Below are 11083 nucleotides of genomic sequence, written 5' to 3'. Positions count from 1 at the left end.
TATGGGTCTTCTGCTTGCCAAAATGGGCAGCAAGCGCACACACCGCTAGGAACAATGTCTATTTATTTTTGCTTTGTTTTAAAGGCATTTCTACCCGACTTTGAATGAAGGTAGGCACTGCCAGTGTTATGGTACCTGTTCTTATTTTTTTCCTCCAAATTGCTCTCTGCAGTATTACCCTTTCAGTTGCAAAGGGTGGAGCTCTAGTAAAGCCACTTGCCACTGGCTGTGGTGAAAACAGCACCTAGAAAAGTTAATTCTGCCTCCAACATCACCTGAAGAGCTGACTAAAGTCAGGGTATCAAGCCGGGCCAGTAATGTACTTGCCTCACTGCGCACGTAGGACGTATTCTGCGTGCCACAACTACTTACTGTTGTGTTCACAGTAAATAAGGCCATGATGCAGGCAGGAGCACTTGTATTCCTGAGCTGCTGCTGCTCAATATGCCACTTGAATGTAAATTATAAGGTGGATTTGGAGGGCAAGGCAAAGAAATTCTAGCTAAGCAGCTGAGAAACGAGCACACTCTTGCCCTGATTTTGCTATAGAGACAATAGTATCTTTAAACTACTTAGGCAGTGCTCAAGCTCATGCAGCACTGTACCATTTGCATTGTTCTTCCATTGAGTTTCCTTGAAATTTAATGAGATAAAAGCCAGGCTGAGAGTCAAATTTTGAATCTTACCTGTAGAACAGTCTTGGTTTTGAGGCAAACCTGCAAAGCAGGCAGTGGTAAATAGTCTGTACCCTGTCTAAAATAATGCACTGAATCCAGTTTATTTTACCCTGACTCTGGAAAAATACTTCTCAGTTTTGAGAGCACTTGTGGCTTTCCCTGCCCCCTCATTAAAGATTTCATAAATAAGGATGGGAAAGCTGTCTGTCTTTTCATTAGATCAATAATAGCATTAGTTTCTATGAGAAAAAATAACTAGGAATATGACAATGACAACATGTAATTGGTATATGATGCTTATTTCACACAACTGTTACTGAAGCTTGTTACCTTTTCCAGGCATGCTGTCACTTAAGAGCTGCTGAAAGCTACCAGCATCTCCTTTATGTGAGTTTACTTTCCTATGCAAGAAATTAAATGACCTTTGTCATTTAAAAACATTTAAAAACAAAAAACATTTAAAAACATTTAAAAACAAAAAAAACTCAAAGGGATAGTGCAATATATTGTAATATTGCTGACCTTTGCTCAAAGTGGTTATTACCCAAATTCCAACTTAACAGAAATGCTGTAGTAATGAAGAAGAATTATCAGTGGCATTCCCCTTCCCTCCTTTAGCAAGAAGGGATTGCTGTTGTCCCCCACGAACAACAGAGGAGAGGCCAGTGATCATAATGAACCTTGCTACAGATTGACTGTAGCACCTGGCAGCATATTTGCATATTTTTTACAGAAGGCAGCACTGGTGCCTAAACTCTTCAGCTGTTCTGCAATGTCCAATGATGCTGTTTTAATAAGGGTAACAAAGTCCATTTCACTTGCATCTGATATATTGCATGGATAGTGATGAGAGTCAACAAAAGATTTAGGCTCTTATGCCTGAACTATCCCAGGGAAAAAGAGTGCCAGGGAAGGTAATTGAGGTGAAAGAGGCCTCTTTCTTTGTAAAACTTTCTCTTTCACCCTGTTCTATGACAACACATAGAAACGCTGCTAGCTAGTGGTTAAGTTGAAGAGCTCACCGTTCCTGGTCCTAGCTAGAGAGCAGTCGACACTGCTGCCAAATAGCAGTTGTACGCTTAATATTCCAACTTCATGAAGTATGGAGTAAGCAAGCTTGGTTATAACCAGTTTGCTTAGACCGGAAAGCTGTCTTCAGTCTAGCTGAAGCAGTGCTGTTCCCTTTGTGTTCTCTTCCAGGACTGTTTAGCAAACTACTACTCCCCTGTTTATTAAACTACAAACTTCACATCCCTTCAACTTGTGTTTATCCTTATTGTGTCAAAACAATACACATAAGACATCCATAATTTAAGCATACAATTCCTTTGATTCCTTTACTGCATAACTGAATTTTACAAAACAAAGATTCTACTTCTATCATGAAACACCTTCACTGTGTTCCATCTAAACATGAAATATATAAGCAGAAATAGCATAGATGAAGCCCTGAACTTACTCTTTTTTGCTATAGTAATGCACATTATAAATTAGTGGCAGGCTTATGTTAAACTCTGATGTTTAACTCCTCAGATTTCCCAACATTAGAGAAGCATATAGCATCTTCCACAAGAGAAACAGGATTTACATATTTTTTATTCCATCAAGGAGTGATTACAAAAAAACACACTAGTAAAAATCAGATTCTGCAAGTAACAAACATTCAACAGACATTTTATTTAAAAGTATATAATCACAACATCCAGATAAAAACAATGCTCACTTCTGCCTGGCCATTTTTGACTGTGAAGCTAGGTACTATGATTCTAAACAGTACATTATGGATATAATAATCTTTAGGAACAGATACAGCAAATGAAAAATCAATGTAATAAGCTTTAGAGTGGCTAAGAAAAGACCAATTCAGAACTCTTTTTGAAAGCTTTCCTGTTCACCCCTCAAATATAGACTATGCCATGAAATTGTGGGGAGAAGGGAAAGTTTCCTAAGAGAATCAAATGTTTTTTGTTAAGACAATCATCTGCTTGTTGATCATGCCTGCTGTCCCATCCCCTTCTCTAATGCATTAAGTCTTACCTCTCTCACCTCCCAAGTTTATAATACTTGACATTTCCACAAATGTTTCCCAGCACTCAAGCCTACCAAAGTCCTTTAAAGGCTTCTCCAACTTCTCCAAACGCTGCATTCCTCCTATGTAGCTGCTTCTAAGGTCTTCTTTGGTTGTCTCCTGGTATCATCAGTATAAGTAATCACTTATTATCGCGTCACTATACTTACAAACCTCTGCTTAAGTCGTTATTACCCCAAAAATCTCATCTTGTCAGTGCTGATGTACAGGCCTGTCTTACAGACTGTTCAGAGTATGCAGAAAGTGGATAGAACTATGCCTCCATTATACCACAGCCCAAAGGAAACAAAAATAATTTGCAAAAATGCAAAAGACATAAGATACCTCAGTACAAAAAGAGCTGTTCATGAACTACTTTCACAACAAGGGGAAGCTGAACTATTTATTGCATTAACATTACAGAAAGAGCCATCTTTCTGACACCGTAGCTGTTTACAACAGAAACAAAGCAAAACAAAAAAAAAAAAAATCAAGTACTCCACATTCACAAAAAGGTTTTTTAACAAGGAAGGACACTTTAAAGCTTTAAGTAAAATAGCTGTTTCATTCTTTCCATGTTTCCCTTTTCACATCAAGGCACACACATACATATGCACAATCCCGCTCTGAACTGGGGTCAGCTTACACTGAAGTTAAACATTCAGTAACTGCTTTTACATTGCTGAATGAACTGTTTGTGTTAAAGCCAAGCAGTAAAATAGTTGGCAGAACAGATTGCGTAGGCTTAATTTAAGTTTGAGGTTCAAAAAGTCAGTCATTCTCATCTGGACTCATCCATGTAGTTTTAAACTATAAGGATAACTTGGAACCCCCAAGCATTTGAAGATGTAGTTCTTACATCAAGGTTGTGAAGTATATCAACCAAGAGAAATAGTTTTTGTCAGCCCCTCCTTGACTTTCATGTTCTACGATGCACACAGTGAAACGCTTTCAGTCACTGGGAGTGTTAAAAAAAATTGTGGGAGTGATATGGAATAAGCTACTGGACTAATACACAAGCTTTTTGTTTTTATGTTGTTCTTTTTTTTCAACCTTGCATTTGTCTAGTAATTCCCTTATGGGCAAATTGACCTGCCAGTGCATAAATACTTCAAAAAGTTAGTCTCAACCACATCAAGGTTTAGATGCACCACCATTCACCCAAATATTGAAGGCCAAGACTATTTAATCACTTTTCACACTAAGCAGGCACTCATCTCTACTGAAATATAACTGCTGCCTTGAATTCTCTTATGTTTCATGATACTCCATGTTATTTATAGAAAGTTTCATAAACTAATCTGTTCCCTGGGGGTTAAGTGACCTCAAGTGTGCCAATACCCAAGTGAACAGAAGGACTGCAAAGGTAGACAGTATTTTTCATAACAGCTTTAGCAGGAATTCATAAGTTGCATTGATTATGCCCCAGGACAGGACAGAACGATGGTAATTCAGATGGGCTCCTCTGAAAAGATGGATCAGTTTCCTATCACGTTCTAGCCAGATCTTCACAAAAACTTTCGAGAAAGACTGAAATTCACCACCAATTTGAGATTGCATGCGAGCTTTTACAACGTTCATTGGGAAAAATAAGAATCCCAGCATCGCACCCAACAGCCCACCGCAGATGAAGTCATTGACCATATGAGCGCTGTAAGAAGTTGCTTCGGGCAGACACTGTTTGATGGGTCCGCGTAGGCCAAAGAAGAGTGCATTACTGGGTCCATTTCGGAGCAGAATAGGTACCAATCCTCGATAGTATTCTCTAATCCCATAGTCTTTCAGTACCTTGAAAGCCTGGTAAGTGTTTGTAAATTTGTCATGATATTTGTAGTCCTGAAGCAAAGTTTGAACTCGCTCAAAAGGTGTAAGAAGAGCTTCAGTGGTCCCTGCAAGCACTGCCGCTATGCTACGGGTGAAGAGCTCAGGAGCACTTGTGTGGCTATGGAGCAGTGAGGAGAAATCTTCATACAACCCAAACATTAGAGCCAGAGTAGTCGTTTTCTGCATTAACGGCGGAAGGATGCCACGATAGAGATTTCGAATTCCATCTTTCTGTAACTGATGTACTGCGTCCTTTGTTTTCAAGCCATACAGCTGTTGACGAAAGAGGACCTTCTGGATGGGAAAAGTGACTGCTATATTTGTGAAGGCAGCACAATAGCCACAAAGATAATGTTTACCAGATGTAGCCTTTATGTGATGGCTTAGATCTTGCTTTGAATTTGTTGGGGCACAACCTTCTGAATCCATCATACTGTTTGTCTTACTGTACTGTACCTCAGTTCTCCTTTCCTACATGAAGAAAAGAAACAACATGGAAAAAATTGCAGCCTTTTCCCCCATGCTAGTGGATCATTCACATAACAGCCAGTATCTTACACCTGAGCAAAGTCCGTAACGTTTGAAGGAGAAAAGTGACGAATGCCATATCTGACAGTCACAGAGACACTATTTTCTACATAAGTCTCAAGGACCTGAATAACCAGCATCTTTTCTCTTTGCATGTTTTTTTTAATTAAAATCAAATTAAATGGGGAAGCAAACTGAGATATAAACCTCTTCCAGTACCACATTCCAGCTGAAAATTTCAAGATAAATAGGAATCTTACACATTAGATTTCCCATTCAGTACTTCAAGGAATTCAAATACTGAAAGGTCTACTTTCACACTAATAAAATATAAATCATTAAGGGGGCTGGAAGAGGTTCTTAAGAAGAGGATTAAAAAAAAAAAAAAAAAACCCAAAACACAACAGCAACAAAAATTCTGGTTCTTCCAACTTGCCTCTCCTTGTGGCAGAAAACAGCAGATAACTTTTAATAATTTTAATAACAGGATTAAATTAAGTGACAAGAAAATTTCTAAGGAAGTTTCTGAGAATATTGAGTCACTGCTTCAGCACCTTGAGCTCCGGACCTACAGCCTCATCTGCAAGGAAAGAGAGCATCCTGAACCCACACTTGATTTGAATTGTCTATAGAGACATCTGAGAAGACAATCAACTCCACTAGTTCTAAGACTATGAAGGACACAGTGAACAGAGACAGTCCTATTCAGTAAAGCAGAGAAAACCCTGAAGTAACCATTAACAGGCAATATATGATCTCTAATTACAATTAGATTACTTATTCAACAAGTTTTAAATTCTGGTTCTGTACCTGATCAGAATCCCAACTTCTATTATAGCACAGCTTGGCTTAAAGTCAGTATCAATCAGGTAAGGCCAGTGCAGTTTTTGTGAATTTCAGATAGTCCGTGGTGGTGAAATAAACCAAATTTTCAAAAGGTTTTGAAAAAAGGCATTTTCGGTACATCCCCTGCTTGGCAAGAGGAACTGTTTCTCAATGTGCAGTCACTATAGGCTGTGCTAGGAAGGATGCACAGCAAAGGCTAAACACAAACAACTTGCATTACCTGAAGTAACCTGGTGGATTATTTTGACCAAGTATGCAACTTGTTTTTGAAAGAAAACACACACACTGGCTTTCCCTCTTCAGTTACACATTATTTAAATCACCGAATGACCGAGCAGTTTGGGTTGGATAGGACCTCTGGAGATCATCCGGTCCGATCCTCTTGCTCAAAGCAGGAGCTGCAGCAGCTACAGAAGGTTGCCCCGGACTGCATCCAGACACCTTCTGAATATCTCCAAGGATGAATGCTCCGCAGCTTCTCCAAGCAAAACGTTCCAGTACTCAACCACCCTCAAAGTAAAACGTTTTCTTGCGTTCCAGTGGAAATTTCCCGTGTTTCACTTTATGCACGTTGCCTCTCATCCTGTGGCAGAGCACTACTGAGAAGAGCCTGGTCCCATCCTCTATATACCCTCCCATCAAATACGTATAAACACCAGTAGCATTCCTTCCCTGCCCACTCCTCCTCTTCTTCAGGCTGAGCAGTCCCAGCTCTCTCAGCCTCTCCTCCTATGACAGATGCTCCAGTTCATTAATCATTTTCATGGCCCTTCGCTGGACTCCCTTCAGCAGGTCCATGTCTGTCTTGCACTGGGGAGCCCATCATGGACACAGCACTCCAGATATGGCCTCACCAGGGTGGAATAGAGGGGAAGGATCACCTCCCTCGACCTGCTGGCAACACTCTGCCTCACGCAGCCGAGGATACCGTTGGCCTTCTTTACCATGAGGGCCCATTGCTGGCTTGCGTTCAACTTATCCACCACCTTTTCTGCCAAGCTGCTTTCCAGCAGGTCAGCCCCCAGCCTGTACTGGTGCATGGGCTTATGCCTGCTCAGGTGCAGGGCTTTGCACTTCACCTGGTTGAACTTTATCCTTAAGATGTGGTTCCTCCCCACCCACGTCTCCAGCCTGTGAGGTACCTCTGAACAGGAGGATAACCATCCGGTATGTCAGCCACTCCTCCCAGTTTGGTGTCATTAACAAACTCGCTGAGGCTGCTTTTGATCCCATCATCCATTAATGGAGATGCTAAAAAGTACCGGCCCCATATCAAACCCCGGGGCACATCACTGGTGACTGGCCTCCAGCTTGACTTTGTGCTGCTGAGCATAATCCTAAGCCCAGCAGTTAAGTTCAGTTTCAGTCCAGATCACTGTCCATTCGACTAGCCTGTACTTCATCAGCTTGCCAAGAGGATGTTACAGGAGACAGCGTCAAAAGCCTTTCTAAAAATCAAGGTAAAACAACATCTATTGCTCTCTCCCTCATTCACCAAGCCAGTCATCTCATCATAGAAGGCTATCAGGTTGGTCAGTCATGATTTCCCATTTATGAATCCATGCTGACTACTCCCAATAGCCTTCCTGTCCTTTGTAAGTCTGGAAATGGCACCCAGGGTTTAGTTGCTCTGTTGCCCTCCCAGGGACTGAGGTGAGGCCGTGCAGCCTGTAGATCCCTGGATCCTTCTTTTTGCTCTTCAAGACAGGAGTGACATCTTCCAGTCCTCAGGAACATTTCCTGATCACCATGACCTTTCAGAGATAACCAAGCGTAGATTTGCAATGACATCAGCCAGCTTCCTCAACCCTTGTGTGTGCATCCTGCCAGGACTAGTGAACTTTTGTCTGTCCAATTTGTTGAAGCATTCCCTAACCTGATCCTTTTCCACCAAGGGTAAGCTGTCATTGCTCCCCACTTCCTCTTTGATCTCAGGGTCTCGGCATTCCTGAAAGCAGTTTTTACCAGTAAAGACTGAGATGAAGAACGCGCTCAGTACCTCTGCCTTTTTGGTGTCTGTTTTCACTAGGGCTCAGGCCCCATTCAGCAGTAGGCTCACATTTTCCCTAGCTTCCCTTTTGCTACTTGTGTACTTAACAGAAGCCTTTCTTGCCCTTTATGCCCCTGCCAGTTTCACTCCAGATGGACTTTGGCTTTCCTAACCCCATCCCTACATGCTTGGATAGTGTCTCTATCTTTTTACACGTAGAGAGAGACAGAATATATATCTCTGTCATCGTCCAGGAGGACCCGGCCCTCTGAACACACAGCTTCGTCCGACTCTCTGAAGAACAATTGTCTTTTTCCTGCTTAGGCAATCTACACTCGACACCCATTACAGCATCAGCCATGTTGGTCAGCCCACTAATGCTGGCCCATAAGCTCTCAGCTGACCCCAGGCAGAGCTCTGTGCATTCCAGTTGCTCTCTCACATAAAAGAGAACTCCCTCTCCTTGCCTTCCTGAGCAGTCCTTCCTAGAGGACCTGTATCCATCCAGCACAGCGTTCCTGTCTTGTAAGCTATCCCACCATGGTCCCGTTATCCCAATGAGATTGCAGCCCTGTAATTGCACACAGACTTCTAACTCCTCCTGTTTGTTCCCCACGCTGCATGCATTAGTATACAGGCACTTCAGAGAGGCACCCAAGCACACTGACTTTTCAATAAAGGGCATGAGAGCTTTCCCCATAACGTGTTCCCATAGGCACTTCCTTCTTTATTCCCTATTTTTATTAGGGTCTGCCAAGGCAAAGCACCACATAAATGATTAACAAAGATGAAGTGTTTAGCCTGATACAAAGAGTAATGCCACCGAGAGGAATTCTATTAGAGAGCCTGTATTGCTTTATATACACGAGTTTACAGTATTCTTCTGATCCACTTAGGTCAATTTGCATATACTAAATAGCCACATCTGAAGACAAGTTGGTCTCACGCACTTCTGTACTAGGAGGCGAGGAGTGGGATATGCTTAATTTTGCTACTGCAGCTGGGAAGAGTATCACTAGAAACAAAACAGTTAGCGAAGGCGTTTGACTAGTCACAGTTTCACTGGTGACAGAGCTGCCTGTGGCCCAGATGCCATTTTTTCCTCAAAATACAGTCATAATAAAACAAAGAGAGACACCTAGTTTAGTTTCACAAGCTACATGTTCCCTTTGGTGGAACGGCTAGATTTGTCAAGTAGGGAGCATTTAAAACTGCAGAGACACCTTGTTAACCCTTGAGAAGTTTAACTTAGTTCTCATGCTCATAATATGGGAAGGTGCAAGAGACAGGCAAGTTTTTCCCAGAGGCATTTATGACAGAACATTTTCTTTCAGCCGTATTTCATAAGGCCTTTGTTACCTACAAGTACTAGGGTACACAAGCCGCTTCCTAGTTAAAATTTGTTAGAAAGGAAATAGTTCTCAAAAAGAAAAAAAAGCTTTGATCGACAGCATTGCCAATATGTACAAGTCTCTGGAGCTGTTACAATATACAATTTCTTTACAGGAACTCCCCTCACCTCGTAGGTAAATTTCAGAGCACTGTGAAAGGGGATACATGCAATTCTTTCTCATAGCATGTTCCCTACCGCAAAGTCCATACTTTCCAGTGCCTGCCACTTTTATCATCTTGTGGTATATAGCATCTAGTCCTTCTAATTATGATTTGAGCCAATTTACCTGCCAAGTGACCACGCTCTTCAAAATGCTGACACGCGACCCACTAGATCAGAAACTTAAGGGAGAGAATAAAGAGGAAGCGTTATCTGGTACCCAGTATTCCTTCGCATCTGGAATACTGGTAGGAGATCACAAAGTTTGCAATCTTGACTGCCAACTACTGACCACTGTGGGGTTAATGTGCTACCTAGAAAGTCCTCACAGCCCATTCATTGCTTAACATTATCTTGAGGACTGAACACTCAGTCAGAGCAGTATTACAAACTTGCACTCTTTCACCATCAAGTATGGCAAATATTGGCCCTAAATATTTAGCCTTTATGCTTTGTCTAAAGCCAAACAGACTGCCAGTTGAAGGCTTATAGTTTTGTTTGTGTTTTTCAACAGCTTGATTCAATTCAGTTTGATTACCTGCCACTATAAGCGTGTCTGATTACCAGAGTCACCAGACAGTAATGTCTCATCAGTACGAACCCACTTGAAACATGGAAAAAGGCTGATGTTTTCAGTTTACCATAATGGAGACACCCTCAGTGTTCCTGAAGATGCTCATGAAGACCTGTCACATAAGGCCCATTAGAGACACCGATATTTTGAAGACACAGGCAAGACACTCATAACAATTGTAACAGTTTTGGTGTAAGAAGTGAGGCAATGCAAAGCGAATACAAACAAAATAAAGGTGCAAACAGTAAGTAGGGCAGTCGCTTAAGCGGTCATTTTGAAGCAAGCAAGGCAAAACACAGCTGAAGGCATTCACTGAAATGGTTAGCGACTGCCCCTCCCGGAAAGCGCCCGCGCGTGTGCCCTCCGCTGCCGGGGGGCCCCAGCAGCGCCGCGGCCACGCACGGAGCGACGCAGCCGCCCGGCAGCTCAGGCTCGATCAAGGTCAGGCCCTCCCGAGGGAGCGGGTCGGCGGGGAGCGGCCGCCCCGCGAGCCCGCCCGCCGTCGCTTCGGCTGCGCCTCGCACCCCCTCCACCGCCCGGCCGCCCGGCGCGCGTGCGCAACAGACCCGCGCGACCTGCCTCGCCGGCGGCGCTCCCCGCGCCGCGGGCGGCGGGACGGCCGCGGCGGAGCAAGGCGAGAGGGACAGGCGACCGGCCGCCGCCCCCCCCACCCCGCCCTCCTCCGTGACACACCTGTTCGGGCTGCCATGGTGCCTGCGGGGGCAAGGCGGGCCGGCACGCGGACGGGAGTCGCCGCCGGCCGGCCGGGCCCGGCCCGACGCGCCTCCACCGGGCCGACGCGCCTCCGTATGACGCAACTCCGCCGGCTCGCGCACAGGGTGACGCAACCGAAGAGGGGAGACGAAAAAAGCCCAGCTGGCGTTAACTTCACGTGACGACGGCGCGGTTGGCGGAGCGTGCCTGCCCTCAGCCAATCAGGGAGCGGTCCGGGCGCGGGCGCGGTTGGGGCGGGGGCGCGCCCGCGGCGCCGAGCGGGTCGGGGACGCGGGTGGGGACGCGGGGC

At 44.0% G+C, this 11083-nt stretch overlaps 1 protein-coding gene across 1 annotated transcript; it reads right to left on the bottom strand.

The window, feature by feature from the left end:
* Positions 1-2335: 2335 nt before the first annotated feature.
* Positions 2336-10937, bottom strand: SLC25A51 (solute carrier family 25 member 51). The gene is made up of 2 exons (XM_068928228.1): positions 10753-10937; positions 2336-5040 (listed from the first exon to the last, which is right to left on the bottom strand). The coding sequence occupies exon 2, from the start codon at positions 4999-5001 to the stop codon at positions 4126-4128; it is 876 nt and encodes a 291-aa protein (XP_068784329.1). The 5' UTR covers positions 5002-5040; positions 10753-10937; the 3' UTR covers positions 2336-4125.
* Positions 10938-11083: the final 146 nt, after the last annotated feature.

The sequence above is a fragment of the Struthio camelus genome, chromosome Z (genome assembly GCF_040807025.1).
Source record: "Struthio camelus isolate bStrCam1 chromosome Z, bStrCam1.hap1, whole genome shotgun sequence".
In the NCBI taxonomy this organism is placed as follows: Eukaryota; Metazoa; Chordata; class Aves; order Struthioniformes; family Struthionidae; genus Struthio; species Struthio camelus.
This window is presented reverse-complemented; position numbering and strand designations above follow the sequence as displayed.

What these genes read in the sequence shown, in the direction of transcription:
- SLC25A51 (XM_068928228.1), bottom strand. Translation starts at nt 5,001, where the DNA reads ATGATGGATTCAGAAGGTTGTGCCCCAACAAATTCAAAGCAAGATCTA.